The sequence below is a fragment of the Electrona antarctica genome (genome assembly GCF_951216825.1).
Source record: "Electrona antarctica genome assembly, contig: scaffold_99, whole genome shotgun sequence".
NCBI lineage: Eukaryota > Metazoa > Chordata > Actinopteri > Myctophiformes > Myctophidae > Electrona > Electrona antarctica.
In genome coordinates, this window is record NW_027637089.1 from 15,960 (window position 1) to 43,489 (window position 27,530).

Here is a 27,530-nt window from a genome sequence, read left to right on the forward strand (position 1 = left end):
ACTTTTTGGAATTTTACCTAAATTTCACATGCTGCGTTGGACCTGTAAATCTGAATGAATGTTCCCCAAACTTTGCAAAGATCATTTCTATAGCCATTGGAACAAAATTCCAAAAGAACAGATTGATAATTTGTTACATTTTTTGCATTGAATTTTGATGCACCCTAGTGTAGGTAGATCGTGGATTTCACAATATCACGGTAGACTTTCCGGTCCTTCATTGCCATCCCCAGTTCCTGCTTACTGATGCCTGTGTCCCTAGCGATGACATCAGGGAACGACAGTTTTCTATCTCTGGTCTGCTTTGAGGCAGGACTCCAGAGAAGAAGGGAAGATATAACCTCATTGTCAGCCCTGTAGCAGTGGCCGGCAAACTGTGTTCTTCTGGATCGGACTAGTGAAGAAACACGGGGAAGGTTGCCGTATATTAGAATAGTCGATGGGTGGCTCTTCCAAGACAGATTTTGCGCTCTCATTAGAAGGCGGGTGTAAGTGCCATCCAACCGTTTCTCTAGTTTCTTTGAACGTGTCCATGTCTCGGAGCCATAGAGTAGAATCGGCTCAACGGTCGTCCTAAATATTTTTACTTAACATCTTAAGTAACTAAACTGGGATGACCAGATCTTATGCATGTCATTGCAGGAAGACCAGGCCATACCTTTCCTAGTTTGAAAGATATATATGAACCCAAATACTTGTAGTCATCAACCTGTTTCAGAGGAGTGTTGTTAAGTGTTTTTATAATGTGGTTATTGTTGGATTTGCATATATTTACGTATTCAGTTTTCGTCTCGTTGAGATAAAGACCAACACAGTTGGAGGCCTGCTCAAGAGACTGAAGGAGAGCCTGAGCTCTTGATTGACTGATTGACTCCAATGATTGACTGATAAGCGCGATGTCATCAGCGAAGTCAGTGTCATTATTCTCATTTATCTTAGCTCACCAACAACCCTGTGCACCAGCTTTTCTCTTGAAGTTTAAACAAACTATTTGTAATCTTTCTTTCCCCTTTTGCTTCTTGTTTTAATTTTCCTTGCAATGTGGTTTTGATTTAAGCGGAGCTACAGTTGTGTGTCTGATAGATTGGGATCTATGCGCCCTTGCTTTATTTGCATGCCTTTACCGAATAAGCAACGGCACGCGCAATCCCAATTTTTATCAGCCAAGCAACGCGCGTGGATAATTCTCTTCGGCTCATGCCCCAGGGGAATTATTTCACGATGCGCCCGTTTGCTGTGTTTATTGTTATGTGAAAAACCTGACGGCTATGAATGTATTGTGACTTGGATTTGATAAAATAAATATTGCATATGCTCGCACAATCTAAATGCAGGTTTGGAACTCATCGTGGGCGGCTGTGGTTCAGGAGGTAGAGCAGGTCATCCAATGATCCCTGGGTCGGCGGTTCGAATCCCGGCTCCTCCTGTCCACTAGGCATGCCACGGTATGAGATTTTACAGTACGGTACGGTGCCGGTATTGAAAACCTATACCTCGGTATTCCACGGTATTTATATTAAAAAAATAATAATAAAAAAAGATTGCCCCCCCCCCCCACCTATGTCTAGTGACTACCCCCACCTCCTTATAAGCCCTTCTTTGTTCCCCAACCTGTAGGCCTACATATCTTATTTATTTATTTTTCCCTTTTTATGATCATTTGAATTTTGTTATTTGTCATGTGACTTGTCATGATTATGAATTGGTTACCCAGGACCGAATGGAAACAAGACTGCAAGGACTTTTTTCAGTGATCCCTTTGGACATTGACTGTACCCTATACTGATTACATTTCTGCCAATAAAGTATTCAATCAATGAATCAATAGTTATTCCCCACTGTATTTCACTGTACTATGGCTCCCCCTAATGGCCGTTTTGTACCCTGCACGCTGTAATGCAATATGCGCATGCTCGCAACTGCGCGCCTCTGTGTTGTTGACACTTGACAGTTCACACTTTTAGTTTAGTACATGTGGAAATATGGAATATACAATTGGATCTGGGTGTCTTTCAGCAACACTAACTCAAAGGTAGGAAGCAACTTTTCAATCTACTGCAGCTGTGTGGTGAAAATAAACGTTTTGCCTTAGTCTGGGAGTGGAGTTGCACTGCATGCGCGCAGCATGCGCCGCCCACCAACGCTGTATTAAAATACCGTAAACTCGGAAATCTCACGGTATCAACACCGTGGCTGTTCCTGTCGCGGTATTACCGAAATTCGGTAAACCGCGGCATGCCTACTGTCCACATGTCGAAGTGTCCTTGGGCAAGACACTGAACCCTACATTGCCTCCAATGAGTTGGTTGGTGTGAGCTCGCCACCATTGGTGTCTTAATGTGGGAAGTGAGGACCCTGGCGTCGACTGTTCGCCGCTTCACCTCCCAATGTATGAATGAATTGTAAAGTGCTTTGACCACTTGGAAAAGTGCTATGAAAATGCAATTCATTATAAAAATGCAATTCATTATTTGATTTATCGTGTGTATTTGGTTTCATATACAAGAGAGGTTTTTCAAAGCATTTCATTTTCATTTCATTTTTATTTCGCACATAGTGTAACACAATACAGTACAAATCATAATAGATAACAATTAATATCTTTCATAATTAATTTGTCTTTCATACAGTATCTGATACACCTATGACGAAAACGAGCAGGAAGAAGAATAAATTCTTATAAATACCTGCCGCCTTTTCACTTAAAAGTTTAGTTTACTTTATTGATTGGCGCATACACATCTAAACAAAACAAAACAAAAACAAACAAACAACAAAAACAAAACAAAAGAGTAAAACAAAACAAGCAAGAAGTTGAGCAATGACACGTGCAATAAATGATAGCTCTAGTTAACCTATTCATCGTCTTCATATTGTCTTAAATATTAGATTTTTGTAATTTCTTTTAAATTGGCAAATATTTGTACAACCCTTTAAATTGTCATCCAGAGAATTCCATATTCAAATTCCTGTTATCAAAGGACACATCAGTCTTTGAGTGGTCCGTGCAAACTTATGTTTGAAGTCAAATTTCCTCCTACTATGCCTACTTTCTGAACTAGGATCGAATAGCTGTTGTAGATGAACTGGTAATGTTTTGCTTTTTGCACTAAACCTAATTAATAAGGTTTGTAGCTTCACGATATGTTCAAATTTCAATACTCTCGATTTTATAAATAGACTATTTGTGTGATCTCTATAATGCACTTTGTGCATGATTTGTACTGCTCTCTTCTGTAATAAGTATAATGGTTTTGTGGTGGTCATGTACGTATTCCCCCACACTTCAGCACAATAACTAAGATATGGAGAAATGAATGAAAAAAAAGAATATTCGCATTGCTTCCTTTTCTAGTTTCACTTTGTTTAAAATAAAAATGCTCTTTGAGATATTTTTCTTAACATGTGCTATATGGGATTTCCATGTTAATTTGTCATCCATTATTACACTTAAGAACCGAAATTCTGATACTCTTGCGATGGCCACTCCATCTATGGATAATTCCACCTGGTCATCCTTTTTCCTATTTCCGAAAACCATAAACTTCGTTTTTTCCAAATTCAGCGAGAGCTTGTTTACATCAAACCATTTTGAGTTTTTTCATTTCATGTGTAATGGTCTCAGCTAACTTATTTAAATCATATCCAGAGCAATGAAAATGTGTGTCATCTGCAAACAAAACAAATTGTAATAATTTTGATACGTCACAAATGTCATTAATGTATAGATCAAATAATTTGGGTCCCAAAACAGAACCTTGAGGGTCTCCACATTCAATTTTCATACACTCTGATGTGTTACCTGCCCACTGCACATATTGTTGTCTATTGTCTAAATAGCTTCTCATCCAGTCCAGTACCATTCCTCTCACGCCGTATGTGTATAATTTAGAAATCAAAATGGAATGATTCAAGGTGTGAAAGCTTTTTTTAAATCTATAAATACCCCTATTGTATATTTATTTTCATGTGTTGATGTTGATATTTCCTCCATTATATTCATTAAAGCTGTTGCTGTGGACCTATTTTGCCGAAAGCCATATTGGCATTCAATCAACAATTGATGCTTTTCAAAGCATCAAACTTTTGTGCAAAGATCTTTTCAAGCACCTTAGAGAATTGTGAGAGCAATGACACTGGTCTGTAATTATTGAAGCTATGCTTATCTCCTGATTTAAAAAGTGGAATAACTTTTGCAACTTTCATTAGATCTGGAAACTTGCCTGACTGAAAGGATAAATTAAAAATATAACAAAGGGGTTTGATGATACAATCAATTGTCTTTTTCACTATAACCATGTCTAACCCATCACAATCAGTGGATGTCTTATTTTTAGACTTTGTTACCATAGATAGGATTTCTTGTTCACTAACATTTCCCACAAAGATAGACTGCAACACTTTACTACTTCCTGTCCAATCTGTTTCATCATGATTTTCAATTAAGTCTGCCAAATTTGGTCCAATGTTTACAAAAAAAGAATTGAATTCGTTCACCATTTCGTTCTTGTCTTTTATAATTGTATTATTAGTATTGAAATGACTAGGTAAGTTTGTGGAAACTGGTTTATTACCCATTACTTTGTTTAAAATATTCCAGGTACCTTTAATGTTGTTTTTTTAGATGCATTCTGTAAGCTTTTTGTTATCCAAGGTTTTCTGTTGACGTTCTTTTTTTGCTTATGTAAAACTAATGGACAGTATTTTTTAAAAAAGCCTCATATGCTGCATTAACCTCATTCACATAGACCCCCGTCCAGTCAACCTGCCTAAGATCATCCATGAACATGTTTATTGCATTATCCTTTCTTATTCTTATATATCTAGGCACATTTTCCTCCTCGTCCTTCTTAATTTGGCATTCTAATGTAAGAAAAATAGGTAAATGGTCGCTGACATCATTTATCACCAAACCACATTTTCTTCTCCAAGCTGTTGGTAAAAATATGGTCAATCAATGTAGCAGATGTTTCCGTTATTCTACTAGGCTTTGTTATTAATGGGTATAATCCTCTGCCGTATAGTGACTCCAAATATTCGGATGATGCCTTATGGCTGGATACCTTTAAGAGGTCCACATTGGTATCTCCACAGATAAAGAATGTTTTGTTTTCGTTTACCCTACTTAATATATCTTCAAGTGTTTCTGTGAATGTTTCTACCGTTGACCCAGGTTTCCTATATATATATATATACAAGTAACAATTATATTGCTCCTTTTTTCCATCTGTATTTCCACCGTTACACACTCCATTAGGTCATCAATTGCCATTGTCATGTATTCGACTGATTTACAATTCAGTTTATTGTCCACAAAGAGTGCCACGCCTCCTGAGTTCTTATTTGATCTATTTGTGTGGTATAATTCATAACCATCAATGTGGAAGTCACAACCCCTTTCCTCATCTATCCAGGTTTCCGACAAGGCTATCAACTTGAATTTACCTTTAAGAGTGTTCAGAAAATCATTGATTGGAGTAAAGCTTTTGTAAAGGCTCCTACAATTGAAATGTATTAACGAAAATGTTCCTCTGTATAATAATCACAGGTGGCATTGATGGAATTAAACACATGATTTTCAGGATCAACATTATATTCAAAGTCGTGCAGTTTATACTCTGTATCATCCTCCATTGGGAATAAATGTTCAATTGTCTGTCATTTTTTACATTAAAGTTTTGCAGTTTGTTTCCATACACGATCGATGCATTGCATTTTAAAATACCTTTAGATTCCAGTGCCGTTCCATCAGCCCCAGTCTTAGTCCCTGCGCAGGCCGTCCGCCAGTCCGCTGTCAAACGGTGCGACTTCACCCTGGTGCCTTTCCAATATACCCTCGCATACCGAATCGATGTCCCTCTCCGATCTGAATCCATGTTATTGTTTACGTTTTACTTCGACTAAACGTAGCCTGACTGGCCATCCCCGTTTCCCGACAGGTATGTTCCATGTCCGTCACAGTCAATGTCAAAGTCATTCTTTATATTCGTCCAATTCCTGGAGATGCCTGATCACGACGACCTTGGCTTCCTCTGGTGTTCCGTTAAGTTTTATCATGACTTTACAATTTCGCGTCCACGTTGCCTGGATGTTGCCTTCCTTCTTTAGCATACGAGCGTGTCTAGCAATGTCTGCGTTCTTTTTAGTGAGATGCTCATTCATGTACACTCCAATTCCCTCCAGTTTCCTCCACTTCCTCAGTAGCTCGATTTTGTGTTTTCGATTCACAAATCTCACTATTATGGCTGGTATTATGGCTGGTATTGAACTGCTGTTCTTTTTGTTTTTTCTTTTGTTTTTGGGGAGGGGGAGGGTGTGACATGCAGCGATTTGGTCGCTTTATAGATTCACTTCTTTACTCACAAAGAATGCTACGACTTGCTGCTCCAGTGATTGTTGTTCTTCTGGAGGGGGCTCGTCAGAGTCGGCGGCGTTACCGCCGGTCTCCGTAGCTCTCGCATAGCTCCTGTGAGTGGTTTTCAATGCGGTTACAATCACATCTTCCATTCGGGTATATAGTTCAAGGTCATCCACTCGACTCTCCAGGAACTCAATTTTCTCCTCTTTCTCTTTCACCAGATTTTTTAGTTCTGTTTTTTTTTCCACCAGGTTCATTATCATTTCTTGCTGTTTGGACACTTTCTCAACTTCTCTTGTCAGAGAGTATAGCGTCTCCTTGATCTCCTCCAGATCTTCAGCTTTTTTCTTTTTAGCCGCCGCCATTCTTTTGTTTTATTTTGCTTCCAGTCCGTCCGTTTTGTACGTTGCTTTAAATAAAAGCAATGTTGCTCTTATCGTATCACTGACATTATAGACTATCTGAGAAGCCGTTTGGCTGTGACCACACGCTGCCACACACCGCCGCCGCCGCTATGTTAAAGAAGTCGCGTCAGAAAACTTGACGTTTTATCTGATCGAGGAGCTAGTATTGTATACCATTGACTTGATCCATTTTGAAGTAATGATATACAAAATTAGGACCTAATTTCCCTTAAGGAACTTGAATACCTTGACTACATTTGTATGAATGCAATAATATCAAAACAATTACAATTTCTCAAAAAAATACCATTTATATTAGGACTCCCACCCGTGGGTCCTGGGACCCACTGCAGACCTAACAACATCACTGTGGTACATTCTGTTTCCTAGACGGGCTCTCTACCCATTCAGCTATGGCTGTCCCTCTCTAAGGAAGGACAATATCAGTCACTAGAACCAGGGATGGGTGTTTTCTGTGTATCTACGATGGTTAAAATGGAGTTTGAAGTTACAATGGGCTTGTCTGATAAAAATGAATATAAAATATCTAAATACTGAATTGAGCAAATTCAAAACTGTCCAAAGTGTTCACAAAATGCCTGAGTAGACGATAACATTACCCACAATTATTTTGAAAGTGAAATATCCCTTTATGTAAGTAAGTAAACAAAACAGCACATACCTATACGGTACAACTTTACTACAGGTTGCATCTTCGCATCAAACAGTCCACGTCTCTGATCCACCTCTGACACCGTTGAATGTCTTTTGGAGGCCATCTCTCTAGATACTGTAGACCTCTCCCTGTGGTGCTCTGTGGAAATCACCAGTAGACACAACTTGTACTTATCATTCAAAAAGGGTTTGCTAAACAACCAGGAATAATCTGGTGACCACCGGAGAGACGGGTGATAGCCGGAATGTGGACGGCACCCGGGAGCAGTATGGGTTGGCGCCCCAGCCTGTGTCTTCCGTGAGGAGGAAGCCCAACAACCGCACGGTGAGGCCTTTAGGAGGGGAATTCAAGCTGCAAGCAGAGCCTGCAGCAGCACCGTTGCCCAGGTGGAGCCTGCAGCACCACCGTTGCCCAGGTGGAGCCTGCAGCACCACCGTTGCCCATGTGGATTCTGCAGTACCACCGTTGCCCAGGTGGAGCCTACAGAACCACCGTTGCCCAGGTGGAGCCTGCAGAACCACCGTTGCCCAGGTGGAGCCTGCAGCACCACGTTTTCCCAGGTGGAGCCTGCAGCACCACGTTTTCCCAGGTGGAGCCTGCAGCACCACCGTTGCCCAGGTGGAACCTGCAGCACCACCGTTGCCCAGGTGGAGCCTACAGAACCATTGTGGCTCAAGAATCCACCACTGTGTCTGGTGCTGATGGATGATTAGAACCTTCCTGGACAGATCACTTAACCCTTTGAGTAGTCCAGTGGTGCACGTACCATGTCTCGTGCTTTAAATGGTCTCACGCACACACAAGTTATTTCTTCTTTCTTTTTTCCTCACCATTTATGCCAAAAATCTTACATGATCTATACATGATTATGGGTTCATACTTTAAGTATAAAACTATACTTGTATAGCAGCACGAGCGGAAACAACATGCTGTGTGTCTGTCTGTCTTTTGGGGGACCATGAGTTACCAAATTATATCTTTATCGTTACAGTTGCTGAATGACCCTTTAGTCTTGTTAGAATAACACTAATATAATTACATTACATACATTTGTTTTACCTTAGAGTCTTGCACCACATATTCCTATGTAGTAATGTCAAAGTTGACTCACCAGTCTCATCTTCCTGTTCATCTTTAATCTGTCGAGGTTGTGGTTCCTCCTGGACCAGACTGGATCTCCTCTCCTGTTGTTCCTCTTTAATCTGTGGAGGGTGTGGTTCCTCCTGGACCAGACTGGAACTCCTCTCCTGTTGTTCCTCTTTAATCTGTGGAGGGTGTGGTTCCTCCTGGACCAGACTGGATCTCCTCTCCTGATGTTGTGGAGGTTGTGGTTCCTCCTGGACCAGACTGGATCGCCTCTCCTCATATTCAGATGAAACCTCTTTACACACAGACAGAAGGAGGAGAGCGAAGGTAGCATCAGCAGAGCAACTCAAAGTGCTTTTGTCAACACAAAGATGACATTTATTCTCCTATTTGTTTTGTCAGGATAACCATCGTTTTAAAAATGTCTCGAGTCTCTTCACAATGCCTCACAGAGCAAGGCGTTGTGAGTAGAGCCCGACATCGGTCTCACTGATGTATCCGTCATTTGTGGCACAGATGCCGACATTATTTCACCGATGTGTTTTTCATTAATGTAACCTACACTTGTCTTTTAGAATGTAATACACGCTCTTTCGGTTTGATATTAATTAATTTCTTACAGCTGCAGAGTCATGGCTTAACTTCCGCCTGTTTTACACGATCGCTACATTTACAGAGCAAACGTGTACATAAACATTCAGATTTCAAATATAAAGTACTCACATGTGCCACGGGTGTTAGAAATGTACTGGTACAGCGATTAGCATTGCTGCATCCCGCGTTGTGTAATAAAAGGGATTTTTATCCAAGCTGGGTTTTTTTGCCATTGGCTTTCAACTACGTTTCACCTTTCAACTGGGTGTGTTCGATAAAGGCACGCTGACCGCACTGCAAATACAGACAAATAGGCGAGTGCGTTCCCGGTGTGCAACTGTGAATTTCCCAAACGAACCCCGTTTGAGAAAAGTAGTCGGGGTGCTCGGATAAAAATGCTTTTTATTAAACAACGCGGGATGCAGCAATGCTAATCGCTGTACCAGCAAATAACTTTTTACCCTTGTCAAAAATCTAATGTGATCCTGGGCTCTACACACCCTCCGCCAACCTAGTCCCCATATATGGGGGACATGGGGAGAGCAACGGACTTGAACTCATGCTTCCTTCATGCCTGAGTGTCCAAGTTGCTCCTTTACACCTGACAGGGGGAGTTTCCCTGGTTGGACGTAGCACGTGGAAGGAACACGTTATTCCAACCAGTTCCTTACCCCTCCATCAGGCGCCCCGGCTGGCCAGGGGGAGGCAGTTTAGAGACCAGGATTACTGCATGTTTTTGTGAGGGTACCTACCCTAGGGGACACAGGGAGAACATGCAAGGGAGAACATGCAAACTCCACACAGAAAGGCCCTTTCGCCAACCCCGCCTCGGGTATGGGCACTGATGACGCAGAGGGGGAAACACGCCACCAGCACCCACAGTGCCCCTAGCGGGAATCGAACACAGGACCTTCTAGCTGTGAGGCGACAGCACTACCAACTGTGCCACCGTGCCCCTAATACCAGCAAATGTCTAACACCCGTGGCACATGTGGTGAGGACTTTGTTTGAAATCTGAATGTTTATGTACACGTTTTCCATGTAAATGTAGCGATTGCATAAAACTGTTGGCGCCATTTTTGTTTTATTTATTTGTTCACTTCTTTCATAATGTTTATTTTCATATATCAAATATTGTTTTGGAAAAGATAGTTATAATTTGGATTAATAGAAGCCTCCACTCTAATTAGAAACTTAGTATGTCATGTCAATTTAGTGAGCCCCTTTGCACTTCCTGTATAATTTATCCCCTTCAAAGTAAAAGCTACTCTGCAGTGAGTCTGGAACAGTGAATTGTAACTTGTATTTTATTTTGAAAGGCTCAGTGGGAGAGGAAGTGGGGTAGCCTGTTTAAGGTCTCTTGACATGCCTTTTGAGAACAATGGAAAACGTTTGGTGAGGCTGGCATACAGTTTTTTACCTTATTTCATACCTACTTACTAGCATACGAATTATTATTATTATTTTGGAGCTATTCATTTGACCTTTTCAGTTTGATTATTCAAGTGGACTTTTGTGTAACATAATAGGCCTACATATTTTTTCGTTGAATTACAATTCCTCTTTGCACCTTTTTTCTGTTGGATATGGAGTAGCCTATGAACAACATGTTTCAGGGCTAGTATAACTACTGGTAAATGTAGTTCAGTTCAGCTAGCTTAATGCTACTTGTAGCTAAGCTGGTGTTGTTCAGAGTCTACTAACCTGCAGTGTGTAGATCGATGTCCATATCAAAATCAATGTCCAGCCGTTTGTTTTGTGTCTCCAGCAGAGTTTCTAGTGTCTCCATCTCTCTCTGGAAGAGGTTGACCATGAACTCTCCCACCGCGCTGAGGCGCTCCAACACAAACACTCTGACGCTAAGCTCCACACTACACACATCAGCAGCGCCACGTTTGTCCACAACAAACAATATCTCCTCTCCCACCGACGCTAGCTGTTCATTTATCTTCAGCCGTAGGCTACAGACTCCATTTGACGCTTTTCACCTCCTTTAGGAGACATTTCCACCAAGCTTTCTGTACCTACTGTAATATAGAATGTGTAATAAAGGCACAAATATCAACAATTCCCGAGAGGCACGACAACATGTTTGTTCAACAACATACATACGTGGAAAACAACTGGCGTCACGGCGTGGCCACGTGATGCAAACAAGTACTTCCGACCGGGTCAAAGTTTTCACGCATGCACTGTTGCCTTAATGCCTTTCGCCCCCTGGTGGTGGAGGTGTGTAACTGTCAGATAGATAGATAGATAGATAGATAGATAGATAGATAGATAGATAGATAGATAGATAGATAGATAGATAGATAGATAGATAGTGTTATGACCTGGCTCTTGGGCCATAACAAAGGAGGAAGACACACAGCTGTTTAAAAGTGCACAAACCAATATTTATTTACAATATAATAAACGTATGCATCAAACAATACTAAAGTATTAAGTGGCTTGTGTTAATCAGTAGATCAGTAGTGTAAGTGAGTGGATGTGTGGTAAATGTAATGTAGGTTGTTGAATGGTGCAAACAAATGCTGCTGCTCTCATGGAAGGAGAGAGAGAGAGAACTGGCTCCCAAGAGAAGACAGACTATGCACACACTGCACACAAAATGAGGTAGAGACTGAGCTACACTTCCTAACCGTCTGTCCACTGTACCAAGACATCAGAGACATGTACTTCCCTGCACGGATTACAATCACCCAAGGAGAGTTTGAAAACCACCAAATGTTTAGGCCTATAACATGTTTAAAACATTGAAATACTGCTGTTAACTTTCAAAAGTATAAAACGTCTCTAATGTATAGGCTAACTATATCTGACAGAAAATGCACAATCTTTTATAGTCTCACAAGATAGTATTACTCAAAGTGTTAATATAATATAACACAGCTCTGTTTACATGTTTATTGTATTGTTTTATCTTGATTGTTTTGTTCCACTTTTGCTTTGGCAATGTAAACGTTTGTGTTTATGTTTGCTCATGCCAATAAAGCTCCTATGAATTTAATTTAATTGAGTTAGGCCGGCCCTTTATTTATTTATTTATTTGACAGGGACAATTAAGCAATATTACACGAGAGGGTGTGGGTTAACGTGATTATTGCCACGACAGGGATGCGGTGAGGAACGACACGAAGTCGAGTTCCGCAAGCATCACTGAAGTGGCAATAATCACGTTAAACCACACCCTCGAGTGTAATATTGCAATTATACCACAGTTACCCTTAAAACTAAGAAAATCGCTGAAAAAAATATATTTTTTAATGACATATGTAGTCACTACGACCACAAATGTCCCAATAAACTAGCTAGCCTAGCCACCGAGTTTGCTAGCGCTCTCGGAAAACAGCAGCTGAATTCTTTGTTTTGATTAGGTGGTGAATGGTGCTGGTTTAACCCACGGCTAGAAGGCTGTTTCAACCAATCAGATTGCTTCCTCGAAAACGACCTGTGGTATAATGCTCATTAATCAACATTTCAGTTTTTACTTCCATGTAAAGTTAGCCATAAGCTAATTTACATCTGTAGTCCCTGAGCAGGCTCTTAAAATGGTAGTAAAACGAAACATACAATGACACATACAGTACAATACAATGCAATACAATACAATAAAGATAAAAGAAAGACAGAGTGTATAGTGTGCCAGAACACAGCACCATGCGTTGATGCCATGTGTGCATATGTGCCAGCACCCAACACTATGTCCATATAAAAACACAATACAACAGATATAGAACACACTGGGACCACTGGCCAGGCAATTGATTGGCAATTGCTCAAGGCCCGTGGGAAGCAAAGACCTAGGCCTATAGGAATACACACAGGCCCTAGTAGGCCAACTACAGGGGCTGTGACAACAGACAGACAGACAGACAGACAGACAGACAGACAGACAGACAAGCTATTTGCACACTTTTGACAATTTGAATCCATGATGCATTGATATTAAATGGAAAAAGTACTTTGTAATTTCACTAATTTGTCATTAAAAGGAATACTTGAGCATACGTAGGCTACTTTGTCCACCACCGATAACTGGACACCAATATCAGGTAGTCTAAATTATTATCTATGTATTAGTACTAATTACCTAGTAATTATTACTGGTGGTTCATCAGCTGGTGGTTCATGAGCTATGCCTGATTTTCAATCGAGTGCTACAGTGCCACCCTTTGTCCAATGGTTGTGGGCTTTGTGTCTAAGCAGGGTGACATAGCCCTCTAACATATTGCCACTGATGTATATTTTGATAGCTTACGCCTCTCAACATATGTCATAATTGTACACATAACACTTCAGCCTAGAGGAGGTCACATTGAGTCCCAATGAGTGAAGAGTTGATCTTGGATACCAAGTTACTAAATAAGCCTAGGGACACTTTAAGACAGTCAGTTTGCAACAGCTGTGAGTTCATCCTGCTATATAATGGACATTGTGAGGTTTTATGACTCAGGAATTCTTTCAAAACAGACTACCACAGGTGGTCTGTCACAACTTGTTGACTGAGCCTTAAGGGCCAACCAACACACACACACACACACACACACACACACACACACACACACACACACACACACACACACACACCCACACACCCACACACACACACACACACACACACACACACACACACACACAAGGTGACACCCACATGTAGAGATGCAGGGTATAAGATGGACAGGGGATCAGTGAGATAGGGTGTTAGAGTGAGTAAGAGACAGCAGAGAGACAAGGGGGGAACCAGGCGCTCTGCCTGGGACTAAGGCCTCAATATGCTGTAACTATGGGACGATGATATCTGTAACCTGTCTGTAATTGATTGCTGACCAATAAATGGAAAGAAGGATTATGTGCCTGCTTGGACCTCCTATTTCAACAGCAACTTCAACAAAGGAATTAGGTAGAATCTCCACGGAACCCTGTAGAAAAGAGACATCACAACATTTCGTGAAAAACAACTGCATGGTTTGGCCTGGAGCGCTGACATAAGAAAATATGTATAATTCAAAATAGTGGGTGATCTAATGGTGCATTCACATGGAATCAGGCAAGCGGTAGACGGCAAACGGCAAAACCTGCTGGACGGCACGGTAAAAAGATTAAATATTTTAACATTGATGCCGTCTGCCGCTACCGTCACCGGATCTGGCTGCCAGGCTGCCGTGCCGTCCTGTTCCCGTCAACTAAAATAACTTACGGTTTGCCATCTACTGCTTGACTGATTCCATGTGAATGCAGCATTAGCCAGGGTCAGAGGTCAAAAGTCAGAACACGAAAGTTGTTCGACATGAGGAGACGCATATGTCTATCCAAGTTTTATTGTTGACAGTCAAACGGAGCTATACCAGTTCAAATTTTGCATTTTTGATTGAGTGCTATAGCGCCACCCTTTGGCCAATGGCCGTGGGCTTTGCGTTCTCACCGTTTAGCATACCCCTCTACCATATTGCCAAGTTTCACGACGCTATAGCGCCACCCTTTGGCCAATGGCCGTGGGCTTTGCGTTCTCACCGTTTAGCATACCCCTCTACCATATTGCCAAGTTTCACGAAAACCGACTGCACGGTTAAGCCAGAAATGCAATTTTGTTTTTAAGGGGCCAGGCACTTCGGGCGCAGCCCCTTAAAAACAGACAACTACAATAAGGGACCATTGGCCATTTAGCTTGGCCCCTTAATAACTTGTGAAAATTCATTTCTAATCCTTTCTTAGATAGGTGACGATTTGGTAAATTTTGAATATTGTATATTTTCTGTAACATTTTTGAATTACATTTGACGCAGTGATGGTCTCATAATATAATTTGTTCTTGTTTTTAGTTTTTCTTTTGGAGGTTACAAAAATACCAGATAGGCTACTCTGTATAGACTGTGTTAGCAGAGCTGCCATTACAGCGATAAGGAAGAGTCTAGATAGCCTGGAGCTAGTCGGACTAAACAAACATAACGGAGGAAAAGAATGAGGACTCAGCACTTACATTCAGCTCGTGACCATAATAACTCGAGCATCTTTATTAGCAGCGTCATTATAAACACATTGGGTAACAGGCATATCCGGTACTTCCGGTGTGGCACTTCAGAATAAGGGTTTATCATTTACATATATACAGACAATAAAGATCACATCTTAACAGACTGTCATCATGGGAATGTGTCGCCCCCTTAAGAGGTGTTGGTAGAAAGAGTGAGACCACAGCATATCATGATGGATCAATCCACATCTTTAATGTTAAGAAAAGGCAGGCACGTGCATAGGCTTCAGCCACTGCCCCTTTACCCGTCTATAAAAAACTGCCCTCTTCAGTCCATGAAAGTAGCATTTACTATGGTGAAATAAATGCAAAATGTGGCCGTTTTAAAGATGTTTTGGCCAATCTGCCCAATCTGCTCAGTTCAAAGCTTGTTGAATGTGTGACTTATATAAATACCACGACAAAATGGTCGTGCATCTGTTCCCAACGAGGCAGCCTGCTCATATCTCACCTTTGGAGGAGAGCTGGCTTGCAGAGCATGGCTTAAAACTTAGGCTGATCGGCTGTGGGGCCAATAGGGCTATACTGTAGGCTACTGTATATTGATCACAACATGAACGCCAGACATGCATTCCTCTGTAACTCCAAATGTCCCGTAAATCATTTAATATTTCATGACAACATATCATCACAAGAACGCATCAGTGGACTTACCATCTGACAAAGAAATTATAGCTGTGTCGTGTGTCCAGATTTGATCCATTTCCCCAGTCATTCCGACATACGATAGTGATATGATATTAATCAAATAATAATCATAAGCTCTGATGAAAGATATCAAGACCCGGCCCACAACAGCCCTGTTGGCACGACAGGTTGTGTGTCGGTCTGGCGAGTGGGAGACTGGGGTTCAATACCCGCTACCTGCGAAACACTACATCTGCAAAGGGGAATGAGTGAGCAATTGTTCAATAAAAATGGCTTTTATAATATTCTTGCCAAGTTGTATTAGCCTTTAGTCTTGAGGTCAAATTTAAATAAATTAACTTATTTCTCATTATACGTGAGAAAAGGAGATCCTACAGATTGCTACTTTATTAACCAGTGGATCCATCGGATAGGGGCTTGCTTGCCAAAATAAGCTGATCTACAAGTTGTAACGCGGTGCGCAACCGATGCGCTGTTAGCTTGTAGATCTGTCCATTTGTAACATGTTAGTAAGGTGTCCCGACAGCGACCATAAACATCATCACGTTAGATTAAACGGGCGTGTATGTTCTACGCGAGGCGGAACCTGCAAGGTGGAAACGCTTGGTAAAGAGAGAGTCCGCTGACTGTCAGATTCATGAGCTATACCTTTTTTATATTCAAATTTTCACTTGAGTGCTATAGCGCCACTCTTTGGCCAATGGTTGTGGGCCTCACCGTTTAAAGTAGCATAGCCCTCTACCATATTGCCAAGTTTTGCAAAAAAACGACTGCACAGTTAAGCCAGAACTGCAAGTTTTGGTAGCCTCAGCCGATCTGCGTTGCTGATGCAAATAAATTAATAAATAAATTGTGCGTGGCTGCGGTGTGCGTCTTTCCATATTGCAGAATTTCGTGGAAGACGACAACACAGAACTGTCAAAACTGTGAAAAATGGCAGGATCTGTACGAACAATAAGGGATCTTCGCCCCATCGGACTTGACCCTAAATAATTATAACAATAACAACAACAATAATAATAGATGCAATTAAAATAAGAGATGAGATGAGAAAAACTGTAGCAGTTGTAGGCAGTTTGCAGAATATGAAAGAACCTTCATTCCTAATGGACGCAAAATAGTTATTTATTTATTGATTTAGTCACAAGCTCTTGTTAGTACTTTTACCATTGGTTCAATATCTATAAAACACAGACATTTAACCATTCACTTTCGAAATCCTGAAAAAAAAGTAAACGGAAAGAAACAAAATACTGAATAAACAAATCTAAAAGCTCACAATGTGCAGCAAAATCTGTTAACATAGCATCACACTTGGTTTATGAATCTACAAGCTGACAATGAACATGCTAGTATGTGTGTGATACACTCATGACAAATGCTACAAATCCTTGTTAAACGTCAAACGCCAAACGTTCTGTTGCTATTGAAGCAACCAGGTGCTCAGGAGGTGTGCAGGTATACAAAATGTAAAAAAAGTGAAAAGGTGCTCCTGCTATCAATCGGGATAACACATCTATAGAAAAAAGCGGAGTTCCGGGCACACTTATAGGTTAAAAAGGAGGAAATCTTTATTCAACCGACATGTATCGACCTGTACGGTCTTCATCAGGGCTGCAGGCTTGAAAACAGTTTTCCTCCTTTTTAACCTTTAAAGGTTAATGTCTGTAATGTATTACATAAAAAAAGATACAGAAGAAACTAAATTGTGGTGGTCTTTAATCACTCATGTTGATTTCGAGCATCGCAGTCCTGCCCCCTTCGAGTGCACCAGAAGAGAATTTCCCATTAATTTCCACATAGACGTTTCAAAAAGTATTTATTTAAAGACCTGTTAAGCCTCGGAGAAAGCCAATTCAGATGGTGACAAATAATGACAATAAACAAACAAAATTGGGCAAAACAAATTACAAGAAAAAAAGGGCAGTAGCTGGGTCCCAATTCGTTAAAGTCGTGCACTTGGTGACACGTTTTTGATTTTTGGCATGGTGGTAGGTATTGTTATAAGGTTTTCAAAAACCATCGCAAACGAACACCACACACGTTACAAATAAAGGGCTTTTCACCTGTATGAGTCCTCATGTGTAATTTTAGAGTAACACTTTGAGCAAAGCCTTTACCACACACGTTACAAGTAAAGGGTTTTTCCCCTGTATGAGTCATGTGTGTTTTTAGATTAACACCCTGAGCAAAGCCTTTACCACACACATTACAAGTAAAGGGCTGTTCACCTGTATGAGTCCTCATGTGTCAATGGGCTTTCCCCTTTCATGAGTCCTTGTGTGTGATTTTAGAGCACCACTCTGAGCAAAGCCTTTACCACACACGTTACAAGTAAAGGGCTTTTCCCCTGTATGAGTCCTCATGTGTGTTTTCAGATCACAACTCTGAGCAAAGCCTTTACCACACACGTTACAAGTAAAGGGCTTTTCCCCTGTATGAGTCCTCATGTGTTTTTTTAGATTACCGATGTGAAGACAGCCTTTACCACACACGTTACAAGTAAAGGGCTTTTCCCCTGTATGAGTCCTCATGTGTGTTTTTAGATGACCACTCATAGCAAAGCCTTTACCACAGACGTTACAAGTAAAGGGCTTTTCCCCTGTATGAGTCCGCATGTGTGTTTTTAGATCACCACTTTGAATAAAGCCTTTACCACAAACTGTACAAGTGAAGGGCTTTTCCCCTGTATGAATCCTCATGTGTGTTTTTAGATGACCACTCATAGCAAAGCCTTTGCCACACACTATACAAGTAAAGGGCTTTTCCCCTGTATGAGTCCTCATGTGTGTTTTTAGATGAACACTCTGAATAAAGCCTTTACCACAAACTGTACAAGTGAAAGGCTTTTCCCCTGTATGAATCCTCATGTGTGTTTTTAGATGACCACTCATAGCAAAGCCTTTGCCACACACTATACAAGTAAAGGGCTTTTCCCCTGTATGAGTCCTCATGTGTGTTTTTAGATGAACACTCTGAATAAAGCCTTTACCACAAACTGTACAAGTGAAGGGCTTTTCCCCTGTATGAATCCTTGAGTGCTCAGTCAGATTTGACTTAAGATTAAAACATTTGCCACAGTCTGTACAACTAAAGCGTTTCTTCCCTGTGTGGCTCCTCATGGAGTGAATATGTTTTGATGATTTTAAGTCCTTGGACAGCTTGCTGCTCAAAGACAATCTTTGTCCTTCCACATGTTGCGTCTTGTGTGACTTCAGTGTGTTTAAAGTTGACTGACCTTCACTGGGCTCCTGCCACTCATCACTGTCTTCAGTGTCAGATACAGAACAGTGTGAAGAGAGGAGCTGGTTGTCACTAGTTGGTTGTGATGTTCCACAGTCCTCTACATCAGCTTGTGTTTTCATGTGTTTGGTTGAGGTGCCGGCTACAGGCTCTGTCTCTCTGTTTTCATCATCATGATCATCTTCACTTTTCACTGCTAGTAATGTCAACGTTGACCCATCAGCCTCCATTGGTCTTTGAAGTAGCTCCTCTTGTTCCTCTTTAATCTGTGGTGGTTGTGGTTCCTCCTGGACCAGACTGGAGCTCCTATCTGGTTGTTCAGTGAAAACCTCCTCTTTACACACAGGGAGGTGCGGGACGGCTAGAAAAAAAGACACAAAGAGAGAAAAACATTTAATGTTTGCATTTTTGGAGTAACATAATCTTCTCCATTTCTAATCAAAGACAGTTTTCAGGGCTTGACATTACATTTTTGAGCCACTTCTCATTTGGACAAGAACATTTACTTACTTGTAAATATTTTAGAAGTAAAGATTTTAGAAGACATCTTTTGTTTGTATTGATTATAATGTTGCATTTGAATAGTTACAAATAAGTAACAAGTGTTCAACAGAAGGTTATGACAAAATGACACTACAAGAAAAAAAGAAAAGAAAACTGAAACAATTGACACAAACTCAAACTGGTTGTTGGAAGTTTCAACAAACATGTTCCAATAATACAATGATTTTTGAGTGTGTCATACATATAGTGTGGAGTGGTGACTCCAGGTCTCAATCTTGAATTGATGCATGATTTGTATAAATGCAATAATATCAAATATATTAAATCAAAATATCAAATAAAAAAAAATACCATTTTTACTAGGACTCCCACCCGTGGGTCCTGGGACCCACTGCAGACCTAACAACATCACTGTGGTACATTCTGTTTCCTAGACGGGCTCTCTACCCATTCAGCTATGGCTGTCCCCCTCTAAGGCAGGGGTTCTCAACGTTTTTGTCCGGGGACCCCCGGAAATGCTTTGGCAATGTATCGGGACCCCCGCCCCACCCCCTCCTGACCCCCAATAAAAATTGACTGCTACAATAACCTTAATAATAGAGACAATACACCATAAATAAATACTGAAACCAGATATAATCATTAGGAAGGTGTATGCATGCACTATGTGTACCATCTAAACTCTTCAACTTTACTACAGGTTGCATCTTCGCATCAAACAGTCCATGTCTCTGGTCCACCTCTGGCTGTTCCTCTGACAACGTTGAATGTCTTTTGGAGGCCATCTCTCTAGATACTGTAGACCTCTCCCTGTGGTGCTCTGTGGAAATCACCAGTAAAAACAACTTGTACTTCATTACTATCATTCAATAAGGGTTTACTGAACAACCAGGAGTAGTCTGGTGACCACCGGAGAGACGGGTGAAAGCCGGAATGTAGACGGCACCCGGGAGCAGTATGGGTTGGCGCCCCAGCCTGTGTCTTCCGTGAGGAGGAAGCCCAACACACCCATGGTGAGGCCTTTAGGAGGGCCATTCAAGCTGCAAGCGGAGTCTGCAGCACCACCGTTGCCCAGGTGGAGCCTGCAGAACCATTGTGGCTCAAGAATCCACCACTCCTGAATGAAGTGTCTGGTGCTGATTGATGATTAGAACCTTCCTGGACAGATCACTTAACCCTTTGAGTGGACCAGTACCATGTCTTGTGCTTAAAATCTTAAAAGTCTCACGCACAAATATCTTAATAGCTAAACATAATTATGGGTTCAAACTTGTTGTGCTATACTTATGTAGCGGCACAAGCGGAAACATACTGTGTGTCTGTGTCTTTTAGGGCAGTGTTTCCCAACCTGTGTGCCGCGGCACTTTACTGTGCCGTTTGATGTGTCCAGGTGTGCCGCCTGATTTGACCGAAAATAACACTAACCCTCCCCCGAAAGCAATATTATAGCTACTGGGCTGCAGGCTTCTTATTGTTGTTGTCACACGTCTAACCATTAGACGTGCGATAACGACGGAACAATAGACTCTACGACCCTCGGCCATTGAAATGTTAATGCAAAAGAGATGCATCCAGAAGACGCTACATTTCGCGCATATGCACGTAGACAGCAGACACATACAGTCCTACATGTCCCGACCCAAACACTGAGGAGGTAAAGTAAACGTGACGTTGTTGTGATTAAACATAATGTGCCACGAAAAATAGCTGTCCAACTGTCCAAGTGTCCATACATGATCGCCTCGTTCGGCCAACACAATATATCTCCCTCCCTCCACAGAAGCGCAGTGATGCCTGATGTATTCTTCGTCGTACACGTGTTCCATGCTGAAAATGGCTGATTTACAAGCTCACAACGCGTTGCGGACGCAACACGTTGTGAGCTTGTCGATCAGCTATTTTCAGCACGTGGAAATATGCAGGCTGTGAGAACTGAGACCCTTCACAATAAAAGCATACAGCTTTCACAAGTTGGCCCATAATAAAGACAAGGAAAAGGATTAAGAATTAGGTGGCATTTCACATTGCATATGAGCTATTTTTTCTCCAATTTTTCTTTTTTTTAAAGGAATACATTTTGTATTATTAAATTATTAAAGTTTTTTTATTCAAAGAAGTCTGAGGTTCTATATGGCTATGGGCTGTGGTAATAATAATAATAATAATTCAAAAAAGAAAGAACGAAAAAGAACTAAAATAGTTCATTTTTTGGAACCATGAACTTTAGTTCAAAATATTGAATGATGAATATATAAATATATAAATATATAAATATATAAATATATAAATATATAAATATATATATATATATTATATACACATACATACACATGTATGTATGATAGGCCTATACACCGTATATCTAGGTGTGCCCTGAGATTTTTAGGCTATTTAGTGTGCCCTGGGACAAAAAAGGTTTGGAAACACTGTTTTAGGGGACCATGAGTTACCAAACTATATTTTTATCCTTACAGTTTCTGAATAACCCTTTAGTCTTGTTAGAATAATACTAATAAAAACATCATTGTGTTTTACCTGAGAGAGTATTGCACCACATCTTCCTACGTAGTAATGTCAAAGTTGACTCACCAGTCTCCTCTTCCTGTTCATCTTTAATCTGTGGAGGTTGTGGTTCCTCCAGGACCAGACTGGATCTCCTCTCCTGTTGTTCATCTTTAATCTGTGGAGGGTGTGGTTCCTCCAGGACCAGACTGGATCTCCTCTCCTCACATTCAGATGAAACCTCTTTACACACAGACAGGAGGATGGGAGAGACGGTAGCATCAGCAGAGCAACTCAAAGTGCTTTTGTCAACTCAAAGATTATTCTCCTATTCGTTTTGTCAGGATCGTTTAAAAAAAATGAGTGTCTCGAGTCTCTTCACAATGCCTCGCAGAGCAAGGTGTTGAGTAGAGCCCGACATCGGTCTCAACGATGTATCCGTCATTGTTGGCGCCGATGCCCGACATCGGACATTATTTCACCGATGTGGCCAACGTTTTTTTTTAATCATCATTAATGTAATCTACCCCCAACCACCCCTTTTCCCCTCACTGTATATTTCCCTTTTTACCTCCTTTATGATGAATTCCTGTTGTGTTCTTTGGAAAAATAGAAGTGTATATTTGTACATCTCTAAATGTTTTGATGAATTGAACAAGATGGACCCTCTTGTAAACATGTGTAATGCTTTTATTGGGTCGTCCACTCACAGTTAACAGTTTTTGTATTGAGTTGTGCTTGAAATGTACTGTAATTCTGCAAACTGTTTTTTTTTAAGCCACTGCGTGTGCCGTGCCTGTGACTCTGACCATTTATGCCAAACATCTTAATAGCTAAACATGATTATGGGTTGTGCTATACTTATGTAGCGGCACAAGCGGAAACAACTTGCTGTGTGTCTGTCTGTCTTTTAGGGGACCATGAGTTACCAAACTATATTTTTATCGTTACAGTTTCTGGATAACCCTTTAGTCTTGTTAGAATAATACTAATAAAAACATCATTGTGTTTTACCTGAGAGAGTCTTGCACCACATCTTCCTACATAGTAATGTCAAAGTTGACTCACCAGTCTCCTCTTCCTCTTTAATCTGTGGATGTTGTTGTTCCTCCTGGACCAGACTGGATCTCCTCTCCTCATATTCAGATGAAACCTCTTTACACACAGACAGAAGGAGGAGAGAGAAGGTAGCATCAGCAGAGGAACTCAAAGTGCTTTTGTCAACTCAAAGATGACATTTATTCACCTATTTGTTTTGTCAGGATAAACATCGTCATAACCAAAAATAAGTGTCTTGAATCTCTTCACAACGCCTGGCAGAGGGCGTTGTGAGTAGAGCCTGACATCGGTCTAACCGATGTATCCCTAATTTTTGGCACCGATACCCGACATCGGACATTATTTCACTGATGTGGCCGAAGTTTTTTTTATCATCATTAATGTAACTACACTTGTCTTTTAGAATGTAATACGCCCTTATGAAACGCGCTATTTTGGTTTGATGTAAATTTCTTGCAGCTGCGGAGAATGGATATTAAGGCACTTTGCGTGCCGTGCCTGTGACTCTGGAGCCTAGGCTGCAGCAGAAAACCCTGCCCTGCGAGTGACTGTCATAAATGGAAGTCTAGCTGTCATTCCGGACCCCTCACCCTGAGAAAATGTCGTCTGTGTGCAGCCCGGGAAAAGATATGAGAGATGTTTGAAAAGATCAGATATTTGAATAAACAAGCGTTTTCTGCCTGAACTTTTACATGGATGTGAAACTAGAGTACAATATCTCACTCCACTTCTTTGGAATTATGTATTGGGTGAGTACAAACAGAGCGTGGAGCACATTTATGCCGCCCATGTCTCCTTGCTCACTGGGAGCGGAGGCATCCGATCTATGGCTGTGTTTACAGGAATATATGTAATTTATGTATGATCACAGACATTCTAGGGCTAGTAGAACTACTGGTAAATGTAGTTCAGTTCAGCTAGCTTAATGCTACTTGTAGCTAAGCTGGTGTTGTTCAGAGTCTACTAACCTGCAGTGTGTAGATCGATGTCCATATCAAAATCAATGTCCATCCGTTTGTTTTGTGTCTCCAGCAGAGTTTCTAGTGTCTCCATCTCTCTCTGGAAGAGGTTGACCATGAACTCTCCCACCGCGCTGAGGCGCTCCAACACAAACACTCTGACGCTAATCTCCACACTACAAACATCAGCAGCGCCACGCTGCTGTTTGTCCACAACAAACAATATCTCCTCTCCCACCGACGCTAGCTGTTCATTTATCTTCAGCCGTACAGACTCCATTTGACGCTTTTCACCTCCTTTAAAAGACATTTCCACCAAGCTTTCTGTTCCTACTGTAATATAGAATGTGTAATAAAGGCAGACATATCAACAATTCCCGAGAGGCACGACAACATGTTTGTTCAACAGCATTACCGTGGAAAACAACTGGCGTGGCCACGTGATGCAAACAAGTACTTCGACCGGGTCAAAGTTTTCACGCATGCGCAATAAAGAATCCAGGCACTGTTGCCTTAATGCCTTTCGCCCCCTGGTGGTGGAAGTGTGTAACTGACAGATAGATAGATAGATAGATAGATAGATAGATAGATAGATAGATAGATAGATAGTGTTATGACCTGGCTCTTGGGCCATAACAAAGGAGGAAGACACACAGCTGTTTAAAAGTGCACAAACCAATATTTATTTACGATAATACACGTATGCATCAAACAATACTAAAGTATTAAGTGGCTTGTGTTAATCAGTAGATCAGTAGTGTAAGTGAGTGGATGTGTGGTAAATGTAATGTAGGGTGTTGAATGGTGCAAGCAAATGCTGCTGCTCTCATGGAAGGAGAGAGAGAGAGACATGGCTCCCAAGAGAAGACGGACTATGCACACACTGCACACAAAACGAGGTAGAGACTGAGCTACACTTCCTAACCGTCTGTCCACTGTACCAAGACATCAGAGACATGTACTTCCCTGCACGGATTACAATCACCCAAGGAGAGTTTGAAAACCACCAAATGTTTAGGCCTATAACATGTTTAAAACATTGAAATACTGCTGTTAACTTGTATAAAACGTCTCGGATGTATAGGCTAACTATCTCTGACAGAAAATGCACAATCTTTTATAGTCTCACAAGATAGTATTACTCAAAGTGTTAATATAACACAGCTCTGTTTACATGTTTATTGTATTGTTTTATCTTGATTGTTTTGTTCCACTTTTGCTTTGGCAATGTAAACGTTTGTGTTTATGTTTTCTCATGCCAATAAAGCTCCTATGAATTTAATTTAATTGAGTTAGGCCGGCCAACTCCCAGCCCTTTATTTATTTATTTATTTGACAGGGACAATGCTCATTAATCAACATTTCAGTTTTCACTTCCATGTAAATGTTCCAGAGTTAGCCATAAGCTAATTTGCATCTGTAGTCCCTGAGCAGGCTCTTAAAATGGTAGTAAAACTAAACATACAATGACACATACAGTACAATACAATGCAATACAATACAATACAGATAAAAGAAAGACAGAGTGTATAGTGTGCCAGAACACAGCACCATGCGTTGATGCCATGTGTGCATATGTGCCAGCACCCAACACTATGTCCATATAAAAACACAATACAACAGATATAGAACACACTGGGACCACTGGCCAGGCAATTGATTGGCAATTGCTCAGGACCTGTGGGAAGCAAAGACCTAGGCCTATAGGAATACACACAGGCCCTAGTAGGCCAACTACAGGGGCTGTGACAACAGACATACAGACAGACAGACAGACAGACAGACAGACAGACAGACAGATACGCTATTTGCACACTTTTGACAATTTGAATCCATGATGCATTGATATTAAATGGAAAAAGTACTTTGTAATTTCACTAATTTGTCATAAAAAGGAATACTTGAGCATACGTAGGCTACTTTGTCCACCACCGATAACTGGACACCAACATCAGGTAGTCTAAATTATTATCTATGTATTAGTACTAATTATATCTGGCTGCCAGGCTGCCGTGCCGTCCTGTTCCGTTTACCGTCCTGCTCCCGTCCACTAAAATAACTTACGGTTTGCCATCTACTGCTTGACTGATTCCATGTGAATGCAGCATTAGCCAGGGTCAGAGGTCAAAAGTCAGAACACGAAAGTTGTTCGACATGAGGAGACGCATATGTCTATCCAAGTTTTATTGTTGACAGTCAAACGGAGCTATACCTGTTCAAATTTTGCATTTTTGATTGAGTGCTATAGCGCCACCCTTTGGCCAATGGCAGTGGGCTTTGCGTTCTCACCGTTTAGCATACCCCTCTACCATATTGCCAAGTTTCACGAAAACCGACTGCACGGTTAAGCCAGATTTTGTTTTTAAGGGGCCAGGCAATTCGGGCGCAGCCCCTTAAAAACAGACAACTAAAATAAGGGACCATAGGCCATTTAGCTTGGCCCCTTAATAACTTGTGAAAATGTATTTCTAATCCTTTCTTAGATAGGTGACGATTTGGCAAATTTTGAAAATTGTATATTTTCTGTAAAATTATTTTTTCTTTGAATTACATTTGACGCAGTGATGGTCTCATAATATACTTTTTTCTTGTTTTTAGTTTTTCTTTTGGAGGTTACAAAAATACCAGATACTCTGTATAGACTGTGTTAGCAGAGCTGCCATTACAGCGATAAGGAAGAGTCTAGATAGTCTGGAGCTAGTCGGACTAAACAAACATAACGGAGGAAAAGAATGAGGACTCAGCACTTACATTCAGCTCGTCACCATAATAACTCGAGCATCTTTATTAGCAGCGTCATTATATACACATTGGGTAACAGGCATATCCGGTACTTCCGGTGTGGCACTTCAGAATAAGGGTTTATCGTTTACATATATACAGACAATAAAGATCACATCTTAACAGACTGTCATCATGGGAATGATAAGAGGTGTTGGTAGAAAGAGTGAGACGACAGCATGTCATGATGGATCAATCCACATCTTTAATGTCAACCCTCCGGCCTGCCAGCCAGGAGAAGACCCCCAAAACACTTCTCACAGTGAACAGGAGTATAAATGTGGTCACTTCATGTCGTACTGTATTCTAGGTCCACTGGTGACCGTTAAGAAAAGGCAGGCACGTGCTTCAGCCCCTGCCCCTTTACCCGTCTGTAAAAAAAACTGCCCTCTCCAGTCCATGAAAGTAGCATTTACTATGGTGAAAGAAATGCAAAATGTGGCCGTTTTAAAGACATTTTGGCCAATCTGCCCAATCTGCTCAGTTCAAAGCTTGTTCAATATGTGACTTATATAAATACCATGACAAAATGGTCGTGCATCTGTTCCCAACGAGGCAGCCTGCTCATATCTCACCTTTGGAGGAGAGCTGGCTTGCAGAGCATGGCTTAAAATTCAGGCTGATCGGCTGTGGGACCAATAGGGCTATACTGTAGGCTACTGTATATTGATCACAACATGAA

General features: G+C 41.1%; 1 protein-coding gene across 1 annotated transcript in view; it reads right to left on the bottom strand.

Annotated features, from left to right (window-relative positions):
* Positions 1-24,401, bottom strand: part of LOC306919169 (uncharacterized protein) — a gene marked incomplete at its 3' end in the record, with an annotated part of 31,064 nt that extends 6,663 nt beyond the window's left edge. Inside the window, exons 1-7 of the mRNA XM_079531999.1 lie at positions 24,077-24,401; positions 23,118-23,204; positions 22,137-22,292; positions 20,268-20,367; positions 10,823-10,989; positions 8,550-8,819; positions 7,445-7,576 (exon numbers count right to left, since the gene is read on the bottom strand). Of these exons, the coding sequence (XP_079388125.1) occupies positions 7,445-7,576; positions 8,550-8,819; positions 10,823-10,989; positions 20,268-20,367; positions 22,137-22,292; positions 23,118-23,204; positions 24,077-24,377 (1,213 nt within the window). The remainder of the gene's footprint in view (positions 1-7,444; positions 7,577-8,549; positions 8,820-10,822; positions 10,990-20,267; positions 20,368-22,136; positions 22,293-23,117; positions 23,205-24,076) is intronic.
* Between the last annotated feature and the right edge of the window lie 3,129 nt (positions 24,402-27,530).